Here is a 21,743-nt window from a genome sequence, read left to right on the forward strand (position 1 = left end):
CACAATCTGTGGCTTCAGGTGTTGTATCCTGTTCCTGTGTGGTGGTGGTGGGTCACACAAAGCTAGAGCTGACACTTCAGTTTGATGGGTGGGGAGGCACTTACTGCAACTTAAGATCCATGTTGCCTGTAGATTAAACCTGGAGGACGAAAGTTGGAAATTCTTCAATTTCAAGAGTTAAAATCACAGTCTCTGTAGTCAACTCTTTAGGTTACTCCCTCCTCTATAAATATTACAAGCCAAGATACTATCTGACCCGTAATCAGTAGCTTTATTTGAGCAGTGTGCCTTTGTGTGCCCTTGTGTGTGAGAGTGTGAGCTACTCCATGGCTGCAGCCCAAGAGTATCCTGTCAACAGGAACTCCTGGATTTGATATGCACTAGCCGCTGGCCACAGAAGGAAACTGATTTGTTTGTAGTGTGTGTTCAGTGCTTTTTTATCTCACTCCCAGATGTGTTCAGAGGTTCCAAAAATTGATCGGCACCCAAACTGTTAAAAAAAAAAAAAAAGGAGCCTTTCCTTCTCTGAGGGAGTCTCATCTGAATACAGGGATTTGAATATTATGTTTAGCAGGAATTAGGACAAATTTTTATATATATATATATGATGGTAATTTTTCAACAACACCTGTTTGTTAAAAATAGAGTAAGAAAGGGGTTTTCTGAAAGGGAGTGCTGTGTTTTCAGTGGCATGCCAACACCATGACATCCTGGTAGCGTGTGTGTTCAGTAGAAATCTGAAAACGCTGCTTAACCAGTGTACTTAGCTGTGCAATGTTGTTAAGTATATGCAGAACAGGTTAGATCAGTTTGCTTTTCCTTGTTGACTTAGAAAAAAAAGCTGAAGTTGCCAAATCTCTCACTGTCCTCACAGCAACCCTGACATAGCCTACATGTCAAATTAAAGATGGGTTTTCTCTGATGGTTTTTATCCACTTTGACAAACGTGTGATTTTAACCCAATTGATCCTATAAAGATACATTGTTGGTTAATCAAATGTAGCCTACAGTAAACAATCATTACCTGCACAGTGACTTGTATTTAAAAAAAAAAGAGTAAGTTGAATGACGTTATCGGTCAGTGGAAAGTGTTGTTTTGTTGCGAGGCCAGTTTAAGTAGTTAGTAGTGTTGAAATGTTGCAACTCTCTCTCTTCCCTTTGGTGCTCAACTTGCAATCAAGGAGGAGCCGAGAATCCGCCGGGGCTTCTCCTGGAACCTGCTCCTCAAATATAAAGCGCTCCCCCCATCCACCAGGAAAGACGGAATCATAACTCAGAAGGCGGAGCCGTTGCCTGAGTACATCTGTGGTTTCTTCTCAAACCTGTAGTGACATCTGACTGTAGCCTGTAGCTCAAGTGATCCAGTCCGCTGGGTTTGTAAAAAAAAAAAAAACAGCAAAAAAAGAGAAGTGTCTGAAGTTTTTTCAACTTTCAAATTATCCTGCAGTGCACTTCGGCAGAGAACACAACTTGTCAGGCGACAGAGTGAGAAGCGCATCTTCAGGTCGGAGAGGAGAGAGCGCGCAGATGGCAGCCCTCATCAGCGCGTACTCGTCGTGGCCGGAGTCCTTCGAGTGTCCTGCGGGAGACGGGGACGTGCCCGACGGACATGGCCCCCACAGAAACCCCGTGGACAAGGCGCCGGAGCCCCGGATCAGGCGGCCCATGAACGCGTTCATGGTGTGGGCCAAAGATGAGCGCAAGCGGCTGGCGGTTCAAAACCCAGACCTGCACAATGCCGAGCTCAGCAAAATGTTGGGTGAGATGAAAAAGTTATTTCAAGTTTGAAGTTTCATTAATAATTATTGCTATTATTATTATTGTTATCATTATTGCTACTTTTTAACCGTCCACAATCGTGTAATTCCCCTCAGGCCTCGGCTGTTTTACAAAAGTTTAAATATTCTTTCAAACGCCAAAATATACTTAATTTAAATAAATAAACGTTTAAAATATGTTAGAGATAATACAAAATTTTTTTTTATTTTAATCGCAGCTGATCCTAAATTAAACCAAGTAAATGAATCACCTAACTTCGCAGATGTTATAGCCTGTGAAGCGCGTCACCCAAATCCCATGACTTTCAAAGTTAATGTCACTGAACCGAACTATTCGTTAAGACTGTGGAAATAGAAGAAGACAGAAATGTTTTATTTTTGCGTTGGATTAAAGCTTCTTGGATTCGTGCTCAATGTTAAGCCCCCAAACCTGGCACTCTCGCATCAGAAATCTTCTTAAAGCCAATTAGAGAACAGCAATACATGCAAAATATGCTTTCATAAATAAAGGTAAAATCGGGACTTCTGTTTATCTTAAAATAAGGTATTCATTACTTGAAGGTAAATCCATTCAAAACAATACCCTTGAGTTACGGTGAAAGTTTTAATACAGCCTAGATGTTTTTTCTTTCATTTTAAAAGTTAAATGTCACACACCTGTAAATCACAATTATAAGCTTAGTCAGATTTATTTTAAAATGTGTTAATGTTATGTCTGTTTTATAAAGCTGTTTAACTTTTGTTTAATTTAGGAAAAGAGGTTGTAATCCCACTATTATGCATATGAATTTAATATCTGAATTATCCAATAAAGAGGTGTATTCCTGCAACTTCCTGCAAAAACTGATTGAGAATATGTTTATGGATGTTTAACAAGTTGTAGAAATTGTTAGAGTGTGAGAAAATATAACAGACTTCAAATATGAAATAAAAAAGTTGCAAATGTAAACTGCGAACTAATCTGCTCGGGATTCTTTGTCAAAATTTAAAAACTTCTTCTGTCTCCTCTTCTTGCAGGCAAGTCCTGGAAGGCCCTGACTCCCCCTCAGAAGAGGCCCTATGTGGAGGAAGCAGAGAGGCTTCGGGTGCAGCACATGCAGGACTACCCCAACTATAAGTATCGGCCTCGCCGGAAGAAGCAGCTGAAACGCATCTGCAAGCGAGTGGACCCTGGCTTCCTCCTAAGCGGGCTGGCCCCTGATCAGAACGCCCTGCCCGACCAGCGGGCCCTCTGTCACCCCCTCAACAAAGACGAGGGCAGCCCTAATGGTGTCAGCAGCAGGTTTTCCAGCCCCAGCCCTGTTCTGCCGAGCGTCAGAAGCTTCAGAGACCCAGCCGGTTCCAACAGCAGCTTTGACACTTACCCCTATGGCCTGCCCACTCCTCCTGAGATGTCCCCCTTAGATGCCATGGACCACGAGCATGTACCCTCCTCTTATTATTCGACATCTGGTAGCTCCTCCGTCTCCTGCTCTTCCTCAGCCTCCTGTCCAGATGAGCACCACCAGAATCAGACACACATGGTCAGCCCGCCCCCTTATCACACTGACTACCCTCAGACCCAGATCCACTGTGGGGGCACACATATAGGTCACATCCCTCACATGTCCCAAACTGGAAGTGGCGGTGGACTGATCCCTGGCCATCCGCTGTCTTACTACAGTACCTCATCTTTCACCCAGATTCACCACGGGCTCCACCAGGGCCACCTGGGTCAGCTGTCCCCCCCACCAGAGACACAGGGTCACCTGGAGACCCTAGATCAGCTGAGCCAGGCTGAGCTTCTGGGTGAGGTGGACCGCAATGAGTTTGACCAGTACCTGAACTCCACCGGGGCCGGGTTCCACCCTGAGCAGGGCGGCAGCATGACTGTTACAGGACACATCCAGGTGGCGTCTGCCGCCACCGCTTCTGTCACTACGTGCCCCAGCAGCACCACAGAAACCAGCCTCATTTCCGTGCTCGCAGACGCAACGGCGGCCTACTACAACAACTATGGTATCTCGTAAGCTTGGTTACAGCGCCCATTACATTTGCGACTGATCAGAGACACTGCAGGGTTTAACATGGGCAAAGACATTTGGGAGGATGCTGCACCTGGGTGCTAGTAAAGGGAAATATTTCTGTGCCCTCATCTGTAATTTCAAATCCCGTATTAGCATCTAAGAGCAACTTCCTCCCACCGTGATTAAAACCTGAACTGATTACTGAGCAATATGATTGTCTGGAGCCGAGGAAAGAACAAAGAGGAATATTAAGAAAAGGAGATGGACAACTCAGGGATGCAGACACAAAATACTATAGTATGCCACCTCCAGTTGTCATGAAATTTCTAAACCAGAAGAACAGTCGTAAAGACTTTCCGTCCACTTGTAAATGTCACCAGTTACTGTTGCCACTGCGGCATGTACAGATGCTCTTTAGAAGCTAATTTAAGTCCTTTGATGTTTTGCATAAATGCTAACTGTAATGCTATTATCAACGCTTTCCATTCGAATGTTTGTATTATATGTTCTCGCTCTCATTAGCTTGGGAGTCTTACCTCAGTAGTTGTAATTGAATGAGGTTTTAGTTGGACATTTCTTATGCAATTTAACAAGACAGTGTATAATGAAGAAAAAAGGCGTTTATACTGCTCAAGTACTTAATAATATATAATCATAACCTCTACAATGAAAAATAATAAGGGTAACTATAACTGTATGCTGATTTTAGGTTTGTGAAAGACAATAATTTAAAATAAAGTTCAATTTTTATATAAATGCAGTTGCTGCTTGGATAATGCGCCCACAGACAACTTATAACAACAAAAGAATTACTTTTTATTATTTCAATTATTATACCTAAACAGGGGGAGATTGGTAATAACTGATACACCACTTAAAAGGCATTATGCAAAAGCAGATGAAACACATTACTTCTCATATTGCACCCAATTAATACATCAGATTCCTGAATGAAAACAATAAAAGAAAGTAGGACTCCTGCTTGGTAGCTGTTTTTTTACACTATAGGTTTTCATACACAATTGGGGAAAAATTGGTGTGTGCTATATGTCCATCTTTGAATTCAGTGTCACACCATGTATTCTTCTATTTTTGTCTCTGTCTAGTTGTTGTACCGTGAGTGGCCCATTCTGACACCCACTCCCCTGCTCACTTTTTCCACCCTCCATCACATCATCCTTCCTTCCATCCATCCGTCTCCTCTCGCTCTCATTTCATCCCGGTTCAGAGGATTAGTGTAAAACAGGCACAGCCGTCGCCACCCGCCTCCATCGCAACCGTCCTTTGTTTTCCTGGAGTCTTATTCTGGGTGCCATTCTTAGGCACTCTGGACCCCCTCTTCCACCCCCACCCCCTCACCCCGTGTTCTATCTTGCTGATGCAGACCTTTCGTAATCTGTGCAAAATAAATAAAAAAAGAAATCCCAGGCCCTCGTTGACTGTTTTACACCCTCCTCATTTTTCTATATTCGCAACCCCCCCTTCTCTCTCTCCACTCCTCCCCTCTCACCCTCTCTGTTCTCTTGAATTTTTCTTTTTCGATAAAAGGAATTCAGGGGGCTTTTGACAAATCCTGGAGTCTGGCTGGTCTTCCTGCAATTTTTGGGAACGGTTGAGTCGTGCTTCTTGTAAAGAGGATGTGGCGGAGGAGCGGTGTTTCCTGACTGATAAGGGAAAAGCCTCTCTCCGTCAGGATGTTTGGGCCTGGCTGGGCCCTGCATTAAAGAGCCAGAGAGAGGGAAGGGAACCCACTGTTCAGCAAGCAGGAGGAAACACTGGCGTGCTGATTAGCATCTTACTTACCCGTCTTTACTTACCCACCATTTTTCATGAGAGGCTTTGTCAACCTGGCCTGTTGTACCTTGACCACAGACACAGCGCAAAACATCCACACAGCAATGAGCAGGTTTCTTAATCTGAAACCAAAACAAAATGCTTGTTGTGAACATGTACCAAAAATGTCTTTTCTCTGTACCCATTTTCACCCATGATCGTGTGCTTTTGACACACCTCGCTGTGAATGTGATTAAACTGACCAGAATGACAACATTCATCAAGTGCCAGTGTTTGCAGCTGCCCGATGCTGTGCTCATTTCTTCGGGGTTAGATCATTACCCTTTGTGCCTGCAGGGGTTCAAAACTCGGCGGAGGGTCCATTTGAGTGTGACCATATTTTGGTTGCGGTAGCCGGACGGGTGGTGCCCCAGGCCTGAGAGTTGTCAGGGTTAGCTCATAGTGCTGCTGCAGACTCCCCCTGGTAAAGATGCCCTGCAATGTCTCAACAATCACATCCACCTCCTCAGGGTAGGACACTGTAACACAGACAAGGACAAAGACTCCAGCGTCAACAAAGCTTCGTCAACTTAGACTAGTACACACAAGAAGATTGTACTTGAGCAGATATTTGCAGAATAAAGCAGTGTTTTTGTCATTACATCATATTAATCCTATATCTTTCATATTTGAATAGTATTTCACGTCCAAAGGACTCCAAAAATCATTATGACAGGCAAATAATAAATATACCAGAAAGATAAAATGCAGTGAAATGTCACATAAAAACAATGTATCACCAAAATGTCAACTTTTCATGGGCTAACAAAACCCAGTCCTGTTCTCAGCTTGAATAATTGAATGTTTTTTTAAACAGTTTATTTAGCAGACATGTAGGAGAATTTTCTTAAACCATAAAAGGAACACCAAATCAAATCACCAAAACTGGAGATAGATAGTTTTTACTGGACAGCGAACACAGTCAAGATCAAATGACAAATATATGTTACATAATTATACAGAGCCAATTCATTAAAGGTGTGATATATATTTCCTACCAAAATAATATATAATGCTGCTATTTCTTTTATTTATTACATGTGATCAAATTTCACCTATCAAGCCTCTGCAGTGATAAATAAACAACATTTGGTGTCTGAACTTAAGTATACAGTAGTTTTCAATTACAAACTAATATGTATTGATCACTCCTGTGGATAATGACACTCTTCTATGATTAGTGCAGCAAAATCGCTTCTGTGAAATGCCCAGAGGAGCTCTAAAGAACAAGAAAAGCTACAGAGAATTGTGGATCCTGTGACTTTTACGTTTTCGTAAAGTGAGGGCAAAACAATCAGCTTGTCAGCCTCACTTCTTTCCTCCTTGCAAAATGACTCATCGTCATCCTAACCTTTAGTCAGAGACTTCTGCTGAAAACTTGAGAAAGCCATCGCTGGTGTTTTCGCTGCAATAAATCAACAAGAGAGGAAAGATAAAATAACGTGTCAACAAACCGAGGCATGACACTGTGGTGAACTGCATAAACTTTACACTTTGCTGTCTTTCACAGATTTGTTTGTAAGGCCCCCTCTTGTGTGAGAGGGAACTGCATAATCAGTTTAATTTGACTAATTGAACCTTTCACACACTTACCAGATCACCAGATTTACAATATTTGCGAATATAAGGATATAGGCTGAACAAACAAAAGAGCCTGCTCTTGTTATTTCTCTCTGATTGCTGACTGGCTCTGTTCCAGTCTCAGGTCAAGCCCGTGGAATGAGTCTGTCAGGTAGTCTGTTATGTTTCCTATTTCCTCCACTGCCGTCATGTCACTTCCCTCGGCAAACAAACAACTCGGCAGTCTAACTCTACACCGACTGTCAAGGTAACGGCGTAAGGCTCGTGTGCGTGGAAGCAGGCGCAGAGCTTGCACAGCTGTGTAAAGTATTATCCATCTGCTGGGACCGAGGTGAGCAGTGATCACTTTAAATATCGTGTCCTCCGGAGGCACGGAGGAGGCTGACTGTCTGGTTGGTCCGGCGTCCATTGTATAGCCAGTGAGGGAGCGTCCAATCGCGTCACATTTGGAGGTCGACCGTTTGTGCTATATGACGTGTTTACTATAGGTCAAGAGGAAGTGGCTGATTTGAACTACGTGACTATCAAAGGCATATCAATATCTGGGACGGAGATGCCCTTTAACCTACATACTGTAGATATAGTGTGTTATGGTGTGTTTGAGTTAGCTTTTGTATTGTAGCTGCATGAGCAAAGTTATTATGAGTTTGACATATTGCTTACTTTACTATTATAAAATCTAATATATGCAGCTGCATATATCACAAGTCATTATTTGCAACTGGATGAAGCAAAGTTATCATTCCAAGTGATTCTGGAGGAATAATCTTGTGTTCCCTGTTAAGCCTTGCAAATAGAAAACAACAAACTCATTACAACATCCTCATCACAGTAAATTCAGTGAACTTTACACCAAATTAAACTAGTCTGTGCGACGGATAAAGACACACTTACATCAGTAAACACTAAATGTTGTTGGAGTGCATTTCCAGTTGGAGTGTGTTACAGCAGCATAATAACCTGTTTACAATTTGTACTTGGCCCTAAATCTGGCCAAAGGAGGAAAAGAAGGAGGGGAGGGAGAGACACACACACATCTCAAAGCAAGGGATTATGGGTGCAGCTATTCTTCATCTCATTGTGGCTCAACAACAGGCAGAGTGTGGGGTGGCAGGCAGGCGTGTACGTCGCCGGACGAAGAATGGACCAGACTCGTCGAGGGACAGGTGCCATGTGGCAGAGGATGTGCGGGGACACAGATGGGGACCCCTGGAAAACTTGGGGGACTGTACGAGCAGCCAAGGGCCTCCCACCCGTACCTGTGCTGTGAATGCTGCAGCTGAACGGGATCCGGCACCTGTTCTAAGCAGATACAGGCGACCAGCAAAAGCACAGAGGGAGGCCAGCACATGGCTGCCAACCCGGGGAAGGAGAAGGCTAGATTTCCATTTACCCATAAGCGCAGCCTGATTACCAAATCGGCACAGGCTTTGCTGCAGTATGTACAAAACAGGATTGAGAAATGTGCTCTCTTCCAAAACTATGTGCATTTTTCTGCAAACTCCCCACTTTAATAGGAGCTTTCTAGTTGTGTGTTAAATGTTCTACTCAAAGTAGAAACAGCACTGAAAAGTCAGGATATATAAAAAAATACCAGCGCAGATTTATTATTTTTAATAAAAGTGATACATATTTGTGGTGCATGCCCTATTTTTACAGCCTGGCCTGCATTGGTCTATTTCTCTCTCTTTCTATGATAGCATGGCTTGCATTGGTCTGTGTGTGCTGCAGCGCTATCTGGCTTGTTTTTGACTGCTGCAGATTCTCCCTGGGTGGTGTAACTCTTCACCTCAATGTGGAGGAGGATGTTCCTATTGTGCTTCCTAATTGCAATGTGGTTGTTCCATTTAACAGATAGAACATCCTTATCTGTTCCGTGTGTGATCTCCTACTGTGGGAATAACTAGAAGAGGCATTATGTGTTTTGATTCATGTCTTAATATGGAGATAATTACAGTATTTCATGCAATGCTTTAATTTTCTGGCAACTCTGTTTAGGCCAGACTGGGGTGAGACATGCAGTTAGACGGCAAAGGATAAGGCTAATTCCTGCAAAGTTCGGAAAGTTTAAATTGGTCATAATTTAAGCTGTTGCATTTTCTTTTTATAAATTTATACTTGTGGGAAAGCATCAGCTAAAAACATGTCCGAGCATTAAGTGAGTTTGGTCTTTAAAAGGGCTTTGATCCTAAGTCCCTCCCCGTCTTTTCCATTTTAGTGGGCTCACATGCTGTCTCTGGCCCCGTCATCCAGCACCAACAGAGTTTACTCGGTGCGCATCCTGAAAAGCAGACACACTAATGATTTAGATGAGTGATGTTATAAGTTCAGCGGTGTGAGAAAGCCCCATTTAACAGCTACTGTGGAGGATATAGACAAAGCAAACCACCAGGCTGCCTGATGACAGAATGTGAGACACACTGAGTGCCATTAACATTAACATTTCAGCAAATATGATTCATAAAATTAGTGTGCACACACTGTAACAGTTATATCAGATTGCAAAGCAGATATGATCATTCCCCATGAGAGAAAGTTATTCATTGACTTGAATAACTTTATTATCCCACGGTGAAATTGATTTGCTTGGCAGAATGTTGGCTGACCAAATCAGTGGCAATAAAAAGGGCTCCTTGATAAACTTATTTCAACAGTAAACAGTGATTTAGATCTTAAATCATTGTCCTTGACCTATATTACGTTTTTGTAGCTTTTTTTCTTGTTGTTTCCCCAATTACAACACTTTTTACACGCATCATGAAATATCTTGTATCTGTGTATCTACAATCAAATGTATGTAAACAGATAGTGAATGTAGTGATGTCTGCCATTTCAATACAAAGTAAAATATGTTATTTTGTCTATATGTTGTGAATCTTCTCTTTCTCCGTTGTTGAAATTCCGATAAAAAAATTCCAGGCATTTTCCAATAAAGTAGCCAATACAACTTAAGAAGCTAATTTCAGATGTATTCATAAATTCCAGCTTGTTTCAGTAAGAATGCACAAGGTTTCAAAGATTTGTCTTCCAAATGTCCCCGATGAAAAATTACAGAAGGAACATTTTTTGGCAGTGTGAAAAGTGTTTTTTTTGAATATCTTTTCACAAGATCTGTGTTGAACAATGTCCAAAGTCATATCTGTTCTTACACTAGGTAGAATACTTGCATAAAAAAATAACACAAGACTGTCTTATTTTGGAAGGAAACATCATCACTAATTTAATAAAGTACCCATAGTCCTTAAGGAACAAAACAATCACAAGTACTGCACACTGATGAACAGCCACATAGTAGTTAATATATGTGAATTTGCATAATGACCACTTTCTCTATGATTAGTTTGTTATTTGCCTAAAATGGTACAACCAATAACTAATCATTTCTTCCTTAACATTAGTTCCTGTTGTTACTACTTCACCCCCTCAAGTATAATATTGTGTTTTATAGAAGACCATTACTTAAAGTTGCATTCATCTATATTTTTATAATACTTTTAACTATGAATCAAATAACCACATTTATTGTGAAAGGAGCTGTGTGGAGCATTCGTTAATTGTGTTGATTTAAAAAAACAACAACAATCTAGATAGCATATCCAACAAATCATGAAAAAGTACAATTTCCAGTGACGATACTGTTGTTAAAATACTGTCTGGTTTGTAGGCAAAGAGTTAGCCTGTCAAATTAAGTTGTATGTTTCTTTCTTCTTGTTTTTAGAAGGGCTTTAGCATCTACATTAGATGAATATGACACCCATCCAAACTTTAGACCCTTATTGAGAACAAGGAAAAACTCCCTAAAGAAGGGTGCCAAGAGTGGGCTGCTGGTGGGGACTGCAGTCATTCCGTCTGTCTGTGTCTTAAACCTGTTCTCTACCAGGACGTACAGTGGGTACGGAAAGTATTCAGACCCCTTTAAATTTTTCACTCTTTGTTTCATTGCAGCCATTTTCCAAAAATCAAAAAAGTTCATTTTATTTCTCAGTAATGTACACTCAGCACCCCATCTTGACAGAAAAAAACAGAAATGTAGAAATTTTGCAAATTTATTAAAAAAGAAAAACTGAAATATCACATGGTCATAAGTATTCAGACCCTTTGCCGTGACACTCATATTTAACTCAGGTGCTGTCTATTTCTTCTGATCATCCTTGAGATGGTTCTACACCTTCATTTGAGTCCAGCTGTGTTTGATTATACTAATTGGACTTGATTAGGAAAGCCACACACCTGTCTATATAAGACCTTACAGCTCACAGTGCATGTCAGAGCAAATGAGAATCATGAGGTCAAAGGAACTGCCTGAAGAGCTCAGAGACAGAATTGTGGCAAGGCACAGATCTGGCCAAGGTTACAAAAAAATTTCTGCTGCACTTAAGGTTCCTAAGAGCACAGTGGCCTCCATAATCCTCAAATGGAAGACGTTTGGGACGACCAGAACCCTTCCTAGAGCTGGCCGTCCGGCCAAACTGAGCTATCGGGGAGAAGAGCCTTGGTGAGAGAGGTAAAGAAGAACCCAAAGGTCACTGTGGCTGAGCTCCAGAGATGCAGTCGGGAGATGGGAGAAAGTTGTAGTAAGTCAACCATCACTGCAGCAATCCCCAGTCGGGACTTTATGGCAGAGTGGCCCGACGGAAGCCTCTCCTCAGTGCAAGACACATGAAAGCCCGCATGGAGTTTGCTAAAAAACACCTGAAGGACTCCAAGATGGTGATAAATAAGATCCTCTGGTCTGATGAGACCGAGATAGAACTTTTTGGCCTTAATTCTAAGCGGTATGTGTGGAGAAAACCAGGCACTGCTCATCACCTGTCCAATACAGTCTCAACAGTGAAGCATGGTGGTGGCAGCATCATGCTGTGGGGGTGTTTTTCAGCTGCAGGGACAGGACGACTGGTTGCAATCGAGGGAAAGATGAATGCGGCCAAGTACAGGGATATCCTGGACGAAAACCTTTTCCAGAGTGCTCTGGACCTCAGACTGGGCCGAAGGTTTACCTTCCAACAAGACAATGACCCTAAGCACACAGCTAAAATAACGAAGGAGTGGCTTCACAACAACTCCGTGGCTGTTCTTGAATGGCCCAGCCAGAGCCCTGACTTAAACCCAACTGAGCATCTCTGGAGAGATCTGAAAATGGCTGTCCACCAACGTTTACCATCCAACCTGACAGAACTGGAGAGGATCTGCAAGGAGGAATGGCAGAGGATACCCAAATCCAGATGTGAAAAACTTGTTGCATCTTTCCCAAAACGACTCATGGCTGTATTAGATCAAAAGGGTGCTTCTACTAAATACTGAGCAAAGGGTCTGAATACTTATGACCATGTGATATTTCAGTTTTTCTTTTTTAATAAATTTGCTAAAATTTCTACATTTCTGTTTTTTTCTGTCAAGATGGGGTGCTGAGTGTACATTACTGAGAAATAAAATGAACTTTTTTGATTTTTGGAAAATGGCTGCAATGAAACAAAGAGTGAAAAATTTAAAGGGGTCTGAATACTTTCCGTACCCACTGTAGATCTAGAGTTTGGTATAGAACAGATATAGAAGATGTTGGGGTGAGGCTGATCATGTTATGGTGGGTGCTGTGGATGTTTTGTAGATCGGGTAGAGGAGGTGTTAAATACTCTGACAGTGTCTGTTGATGATTGATGGTCTTACTGTCTGGATTTCTTGGTGCTTCTTTCATCTTCATCTTCTCCATCTCTTTCCCTCTTCCTGGATACTCCAGTACATGGGTCCATCTCTTCTTTGACTGTATCATCCTCATCTTTCTTATCCCGTTCCCTCTTTCTGGTTCCTCCAGGAAGTGGGTCCTCCTCTTCTTCTTCTTCTCCAACTATATCATCCTCATCACTGTCCTCACTTGTAATGCTGCTGACATCACTGTCAGTGCAGCTGTCCCAGTCGCTGTATGCGCATTCATCCCACCACCTGAATCTTTTACTATTGCTCTTGACATCCCCCTCATCATCCTCTTGAGACCGCCACCTGGATCCACCAGGCAGTGGGTCTTCTTGTTCGATATGCTGGTTGATTCCTACATCAACCTCAGCACCTGGACCAACATACTCAACAATAGGATAGTTATGGTCAGGGTGACCCGGATTCTCATCAGGAGCCACACGGTGTTCCTGAGGGAAGTTCATGTCCACCGGTCCAGGGACTCCGAATATTGGTTGCCTGAGGAAGATGTTTTGCACCACATAGTGTCTGTCTCCTTGTCCATTCATCTTCACTGGAAAGATCACAGAAACAAATCCTTGTGTGTAGGTGTATAGACTGGTCTGAGGTGAAAATATAAATTCTTACTGTGACTGTGATGCAATCAGAACTTTCAGAATTCCAAAAGAGGATTCAGTCTGCTCTGATGATCCTTAAATGTAACCTTTCAAAGTATTTCACAGTATGTCACCTAACACAGCTCAGGCTTGTCTACTCGTCGATTAGTTCATCCGAAAGCAACCATCCAGTATTTTGCCAACGCAAAAGTAACAAACTCAAAGTAACAGTGTGTAACTTGGTTCCTGGTTGGCGGACAGCGGAAAATCACATCTTTTTTTGCCCTCCAAGGGATCGTTTTCCTTGGAATGTGACGTCACGTGAGAACTATGAATACAACACAAGTTTGTTAAATGAAACCAACGTTTGTAGTCTCTTCATGCTACACACACAGAAATTAACATAATAAAAGTGTATCTTTATATATGGTAACATAAATTAAAATAAATTAAAACATGCAGTTATTTATATACATATATACATAAAGGTATACACAGTGCATTTTTTGAAATTGCGCCTGGGTGAATGTAAACAGCTGCAACAAGATGATAATATGGTTTCATCCTAACATTAATAAGTCTGGCATTTGGGAAACAGCGTCCATCTTAACTGTGTTTGAGCACCAAGCATCATCGATGTAATACACAGAATCCACCTCGTCTCATCTTGCAGGAGTCTTGCACTGACAGCCGGGAACACGGCCTGCCCGCCAAGTGCTTGATCTGGGATGTTGATGGTGCAGGTCTCTGTTAAGATGTTAACACAACAGTCTCTGATTACCGATGCTTGGCCAAGTCCCATTTTGTAGCACCCTTAGGACCAAGCTCATCCAACATGGCTCCTATCCTTTCCTCTTCTCTGACTTATCACCACGCCCGCGGTGGTGCCTAGTCCGTTTGATCGGGCCGGGTGGATCGTGGTTGGCTGCGTTTTAAACCAAAAACACTGTCTTTCTTTTCCAATGTCTGTCATAGCTAACGCGTGTTTCAGCAATAAAGCCAGAAAAAAACTGATGAAAAACAAAAGTGTAGTGAAGTTAGAAGGAGCTACCGGCTGCTGCTTCAACAAGTGCAGTCGGTAGCCATAGCAAACAAGGGGTTACATCATCCTTAAATTCAACTAACACCCTAACCTGCAATGGGAAGCTATTGTTAGGTTCTCCGTGTCTCCGCTGGGAGCCTGGTGGAGCTTTGAAAGTAACTAAAAGTACATTTATGGCCCTTTGAGAGAGTTACTGTGTGGGTACCCATGTTGTTGCTGGGCAGGAATCTCTACTACGTGAGGCTCTCCAGTGTGTGTGTGTGTGTGTGTTTTGTTGGGGAGTGTCAATACATAACCGTAGCCCTGCTGTTTAATCACAGTTACTGTTACTGTTTGTCAACCCAAAATATCTTGTCTCTGAATATAGAGAGAAATAAGGCCCCGATCCACGCATGCGTAGTAGAAGTATAACCCGTTGGGAAAAATACTTGGGGCAATGTAATCAAACTTTTTCAGCAATTTTTATTAGATACTGATTTACTGGTGATTCTATACATACCTGGTGACCATTAAAAGTGCAGTTATGGCTCTCTCCCCATTCATTCAGATAGGAGCATCATTTTGTGAGTCTAAAATAACTGGCCAGAAGCTTTTACCAGGATGGCTGCCGAGTGGCAGGACCTTCCTATAAGGACTTTGGCCTAACCATGATTTTTTAAATTCACAAATCTGATCTGATTGGACAGTGGAAAATAAAGTTTTTTCAACTCAAGGCGTTCAGAACGCTCCTGCAAAAACACTAGGAGCTCCGAGTGCCTAAAAGCAAGAAACCCAGGGCATGTGAGCAGAATATAAAATGCTTACTGCCAACAACTGAAAGAAAGACACCTCTCACTGCAAACACTGTTGCCTGTCTGATCATGGCATAAGGCATGCAGGAATGCAGAGGAATATTTCTTGTCCATGTACGATGTAGCACGACCAGTAATTATATGTGAAAAGCACAAAATAGGTCTATAGTTAGATAGTGTTCTGCACTTTTTACTACAGTTGGTGGGTCGGGGGTCAACATACATCACAGACCTCTGAGTCTTAGTCTTAGTCTATTTTGTCATGGTTAGGGAGGGACAAGATAATTTTGTTGAACAAAACTTTCAAAATCAAGCAGACATCAAGATAATTTGGAGCTAAAAATACAGCAGCTTTTAGATACAATAAAAAAATACATGTGATTAGAAAAGGAAACAGCCTGTTATTGCTTAGTAGCCATGTTTGTCAACATCTATTGATTCTAACTGATTCTAAGCTATTTTTTCAAAATCTATATTGCATCAGTAGCCCACACATAAAAATGTGTGCCTCGTACAGTTAAACTGTCCTCTCATCTTCCCCACCTTTAAGAGCAACTGAAAAACAGAGATGGCTGCAATAACCTTACAGACAGATTACAGTGTCAGATTACAGTGTCTGCCATCCACAGCATTTAGCTAACTTAGAGTTAATAATATACAATCGTTGGTAGTATGGCCACTTTTGCTGTCAGGGCCCCCGAGGCTCTGGAACAGCCTGCCCGAGGAAATCAGGTCGGCTGAGTCAGTGAACTCTTTTAAGTCCCTTCTTAAAACATACTTTTATAGGAGAGCCTTTCCCGATCTTATCTGACTTTATTTTATCCCTTTTATTTTATTGTATTTTACTAATTTTATATTAATTTTTCATGCTCTTGTTTTTTTGTATTATTCTTTACACTTGTTAAAGCACTTTGTAACTTGTTTTTGAAAAGTGCTCTACAAATAAGGATTATTATTATTATTATTATTATTACTTGTATCTGCTTCCTTTATTTAGAGTCCGGAACAGTCACATACAAAGTTCATAAAATAAGTGTTTAAAGGTAAAGCAATAAGGTAACAGTGTCTGGTAAGTTACTGATTTTACAAAAACACTGAGAATGTATTAGTCTCAGAAAAAATATTTTTAAAAGTTAACAAAAATGTGATCATATCTTTCAAGATTTCTGGACCCTTTTCTTTCATATTTGAAAAATGGTACAATGTACATTTGTATGAGGTATTACCTGTTTCAGAGTTTTCTTTGTCTTCACTATTCATTCATTATTATTTTTTATATTAGACCTTTGTTATATTTTGACAGTACTGCTGTTTTATGCAGACTTTGAAATGTTGAATTTTGGTTGTCATATTTTGGGGGAAAAGCTGAGGGTAAGGGACGAATTACACACAATTGTTTAATTTCTATACTGCCATTGGTTTAGAATTTTTGTTATTCGTAATATTAGAGCTGAAACCATGATTAGTCAATTGATAGACAATAGACATCAACATCTTTATCAGTAATTTTCCAAGCAAAAAGTCCAGCTTCTAAAAACTAAGAATTTGTTGATTTTTAAACTGTATATATTTGGGTGTCGGACTGTTGGTCAAAGCTCTGAAAAATTGTGATTCGTATTTTTCATTAGTTTTTGACGTTATATTTTTTTTTATTTTACAGATGAAAGATTCTTGATTAACCAAGAAAATAACCGGCAGATTAATCAACAGTGAAAATATTTGTTGGCTGCAGCCCTTATTCATATTTATAATTCATCAATAGTAATCAGTATAGTAAAAAAGCAAATACATCCTGCCCTCATCTCTGGATTTATAATCTATGTCTGTGCCCAGAGGCCTTAAAACTTAAAGTATACTGTGTTTAGTGTTTTACACTAAAGTGTAAGATTCATGCAAGATGACTGATCAGTGATGCAAGATCCTACACACAGGAACAACAAACCTCATCTACCGCTGCTTATTCACAGATAAAGTACGTCAGTAGTGACATACAGCATTTCCGCTGCCTTGATGTTCACTGTTTACACTCAGAATTTCTGGGTAAACGCTTCTTACTGACCTTGGCAACGGGTCAGTCGTGCATTATTTCCATGCTCACTCCCATTCCTCCAGCCTCACGTTATGAGTGTAATATTCAGGATGTTGTTGATGTCTGAGCTTGGAGGAATCCCTTCCTGCTAGATGCTCAGCCCTGTTTCCTTAAAGACTCAACATCAAAAATGAGACACATGGAAATGACTCACACAGTCGTCCCCAGAGTTCAGACACTTCAACTAAAGTACCATGTTGATAGGTTCAAAACAGGATATGAGCTGGATAGGTCTATGTTTATTACAGATGGTGGAATACTTAAGAGCAGTGATAGCTGAAAGCTCTGATAAGCAAATCAAGCTGCTACAGTCACGTATTCACTGTGATCTATAAGTAGGCACACAAAGACTGAACCCACTAACCATTAGCACTAAAAGTCTCAGCTTACAGTGCGAGTGCTATTCATTTTCCAACACAGAAGCTACATTATTAAGACTAACATTCACACATAGATTGATAATAAATAGGAGACAGTTTTTTTCACATGTAGGCTCACTGGACACATTAACTGCTTCTCCAGTCCAAAAATAGCCACACAGCAATGTAGCACATGTCTGCAAATAAAGTTGTGTCAAAACATTTTCCAGAATCTCAACCCTTTTAAGAACACACTGTACCCAGACTGTACCCCATAGCTTGGTAAATTCTGCCTCTGCTAAATATTACACAGTTAGCACTTTCACAGGGCAGTTTTCCCAAGGTGTTTGGATGACTCTATAAAACCCATTCATTACAATAGCCCATGACCTTATAGGCTAACTCATGCCATTTATAAGATGACCAATTTCTGCTTAGGTGTGGGATAATAATCCTACAGGCAAAAGTGCCTCTAAAACATATAAATTAAACATCAACATGAGATATGTAGGCAACACTATAAAAATATCTTTACCACCATCAACTGCATGTGTTCATTTAAAACACAACTTATTTCTATGCAAGTGCTATCATTGCCATTAGTTAACCAGCAAGAATAAGAGACATAAAGATAGATCCCAACTGTACGTAATGTCAATGAATTACATTCAGACACCACAGATATAATAATTACATAAAACTCAATTCTTAAAACTAGGTCATTTTTGGCAGAATATGTCCAGCAATGTAGCATATTTTCTCAAGTAGGCCCAATTTTTTCAGTGGCTCATTTACTTTCAGATGCAAACTTGATGCCGACTTTTCAATCAAAAGCTTATGTCTTTTTTAAACAGGCAGATAGTTTGGTTTGACTTCTGTTATTCACAAAAATGGCAAGTATGCCAAGGGGATGACGACAAACACACAAGGAATTACACTAGAAAAGTGCATAACTGGCTTTTGGTTTGATTTCAGAAGACAAGTTGGAATTCCTCCTCATGTTTGATGCAGTTTTCTAGGTGTTAGCATCTAGTGGCCATGAGAGATACTGCAGCCGCAGCCTAAAAATCACCACGAAGCGACGGCAGAGGTAGGACTACATGTGTTCCTGACTTCGGTCCACTCTGGTCCACCCACGAGGCAGAAATCCCCGGTCCTATATTGTAGTTATTCCAAGTCTGTCGGTTTCCTATCGTTCCAAAGGAATTAATGCTGGATGTTAGTTTCCTTTAGCTACATCCATGCCAAGCTAAAAGACGAATCATTACCCCTTTAATCTATATGTTAACTTATGTATGAATTATTGTCGTCAGATTTTCACATATATAAACACACTATGCAGGTTTGTCGAAGTTTTCTCATCTTATGGGAACCGTGTATCTCCAATGTCAGGATGGCCGAGCGGTCTAAGGCGCTGCGTTCAGGTCGCAGTCTCCTCTGGAGGCGTGGGTTCGAATCCCACTTCTGACAAACTTTATTTTCTGCTTATAACAAGCAGGACTGCGTGACTGATCAGTCACCTTCTTCTGAGACAAGAAGGACATGTGTTTCATTTCCTAATATAACAATTGCTGTTTACAATAGCAATCATAATAATGACTTACAGCAGCTGTATGATCACTGCTGTCTTAAACAGATAGTTAATGTTTCTGTTAAGTACTCACCGTTTCAGCTCATCTTAATACACCTTACATGTAGGAGTTAGCAACATTAGTGTTAGCAGTTGCTAGCTATGCTGAGTGTAGTTGCAATAACGTTATAACGTTATGTGACAACATGATTAAATGGCTTTGTGTGACAGATGGCAATATAACGTTTATGCCTATGTATGATTATTTACGAAATAAAAGGAGTTGTCTTGCTTGACGTTACTTACTTTGACAAGTTGCCTTGTGCTCTACTGATGTCCATAGTCATTCAGTGGCGGAGTGACTGGGAAGAAGCGCCGTGATTGGCCTGCATCGTGTTGTCGCTATGTTCAGGTTGCAATCTTCTCTGGAGGCGCAAGATTGAATCCCACTCTGCCAGATACACAATTTCGGCATGTGTCTACCTATACAGTCCAACCTTAAAGACTGATTGCCTTATCTCAGACATGTGTTATAGTTCTAAATATAACAATTGCTATTGTTTCTAAACTGTGTAGTCTGTAAGCACAATATCACCCCTGTTTTACAGCACAGCAGTAGCATAGTTTTGTTCAAAGAGGAAAAGTATAGGTTGTCATTTAAACAAAGATAATTTTCTTTAGCTTTGGCATGCAATGTAGCATGTAGGGTTACAAACGTGGACTATTATTTTAATAAGGCAAGATAATTAGGGCAAACATTTTATTTGAGTAGCTTATTATGTACATTAAGAAAGACATTTTGCCTGTGCTATAGTTTATTATACTGAAATTCAGGAAAATATATGTAGGAAGGAACCTGCCATGTATGGGTTAGGCCTCTTATATACAGTCTATGGTCAGGCCAGACTGTAGTAATTGTTTTTAAAACTCAAAACCAAAGAGAACACTATTTGTGAAATTACAGACAGGAGCAACAACAAGAGACTTGCACTTACATTGTTTATGCAGCTAGAGGCATTGAAATTTCAATGAATAATATTAAACACAGCATAATGATTACACTTCCTGTTATGGAGATATTTAGGCTACATGTAGTCATACGTAATGCCAAGAGGCTGCTTGAGTACTTTTAGATCTCACTAATAGGATTGCCAACCCTCATGTCTTATGTTGGCAGGTTGCAAAAAGCGTGACTTTTTTTTCTGAAATGTAGGTATGAATTGTTGCATTTGTTAATGCACTGCAGTCTGAATTTAGTGTGGTCACGTTAAACACATAACAACAACACAACACAAATAATACTGTGTTTTAACCTCTGATGTGACATCAACCTCATTACCAACATGAAAGTAAAATACTGCTTGGGTAAACCCCAAACTTACACTTACAACTAAATAGGCCTAGATCAAACAAAACTGCAAATGGATAAATGTAACAGGACATTTCAATTAAAATTCTCCAAAGGAGACTGTAAATACAGTCAGATTTATCCAGAGCTTGGGCCTGCTGCTGTAGTGGGATTGTGTAAATGTGGCTCCTTCTCTTGGTTATATTTATACTGCTTCCCTGTGATCCTCACTGTGACCTCACAGACAGGTAAAGGTTAAAGACTGGGCAGAGGTAAAAGCCTGTCTGGCATCATTATGAGACTGGCTCTTTATTGTATAGATTAAATTCTAGTGACATACATTTTTCAATTACGCTATATCTTCAATTTAACAATCTATAACTTTATTGATCATCTCTTATTTAACATGTAGGTGATCTATTCAGGTGCTCTCTTGTTCTTCCTCAGGTTTTTTAATCACTTCATGAACTTAAGATAGGCACTTGCAATGAATAATAATAATCCTAGAACTTTGTATTGTTGGTATTTAATCGCATATTTTGCTTCTATTTATTGTATACTTGCATGCCATAATTTTATTGATTATTTAATACCTCATCAAAAAAAGGTTAACTGTAATTACTTTATTATTTTTGGTGGCGAAAGTTGAGATTTTTGATTGCTATGCAGCCTATCCCATCAAACTTTCAACTTGGGTTAAAATCTCCTTTAACTGCAGCCATTTATCAAGGCTTCAACTTCCCGTGTAAAGCTTCAGCAGGAATGTGACTAACATAGCAGGAGTCCTGCTGCACAGCAGGTTGCACGCTAATTAGCCCTGATATTTTAACTGCAGCCAGGAGAGGGGGGTGCTAAGCCTGAGCATCAGCGCAGGCGTCTGAGCTTGACGGATGCTGAGCTTCATGGCGTCCTGCTGTGACAGTGCGATTCACATGGTGGAGGCTAGGCAGCTGACAGGAGACTGAAATGCCTGCTAATCATATTTAATTCATTAATGCACATTAATGCAGACTACAGGCTCTGGGAATTCATTTCTTTGTGGCTTTGTGGTTGGTGGAGTAG

General features: G+C 40.7%; 1 protein-coding gene and 1 non-coding gene across 2 annotated transcripts; both read left to right on the forward strand.

The window, feature by feature from the left end:
* The first annotated feature begins 1,238 nt into the window (after positions 1 to 1,238).
* Positions 1,239 to 4,765, forward strand: sox7 (SRY-box transcription factor 7). The gene is made up of 2 exons (XM_038726398.1): positions 1,239 to 1,759; positions 2,796 to 4,765. The coding sequence occupies exons 1-2, from the start codon at positions 1,528 to 1,530 to the stop codon at positions 3,785 to 3,787; spliced, it is 1,224 nt and encodes a 407-aa protein (XP_038582326.1). The 5' UTR covers positions 1,239 to 1,527; the 3' UTR covers positions 3,788 to 4,765.
* A 14,385-nt stretch (positions 4,766 to 19,150) lies between these two features.
* Positions 19,151 to 19,233, forward strand: trnal-cag. The gene has a single exon. It is a non-coding gene; the product is annotated as a tRNA-Leu (tRNA).
* Positions 19,234 to 21,743: the final 2,510 nt, after the last annotated feature.

Source organism: Micropterus salmoides, unplaced genomic scaffold (assembly GCF_014851395.1).
Source record: "Micropterus salmoides isolate LMB-PRFRI ecotype aquatic unplaced genomic scaffold, ASM1485139v1 Ms_hic_scaffold_18, whole genome shotgun sequence".
Taxonomy (NCBI): Eukaryota; Metazoa; Chordata; class Actinopteri; order Centrarchiformes; family Centrarchidae; genus Micropterus; species Micropterus salmoides.

What these genes read in the sequence shown, in the direction of transcription:
- sox7 (XM_038726398.1), top strand. Translation starts at nt 1,528, where the DNA reads ATGGCAGCCCTCATCAGCGCGTACTCGTCGTGGCCGGAGTCCTTCGAG. An exon ending in CGAGCTCAGCAAAATGTTGG is followed by an intron (nt 1,760 to 2,795) that starts GTGAGATGAAAA and finishes CTCTTCTTGCAG; the next exon opens with GCAAGTCCTGGAAGGCCCTG.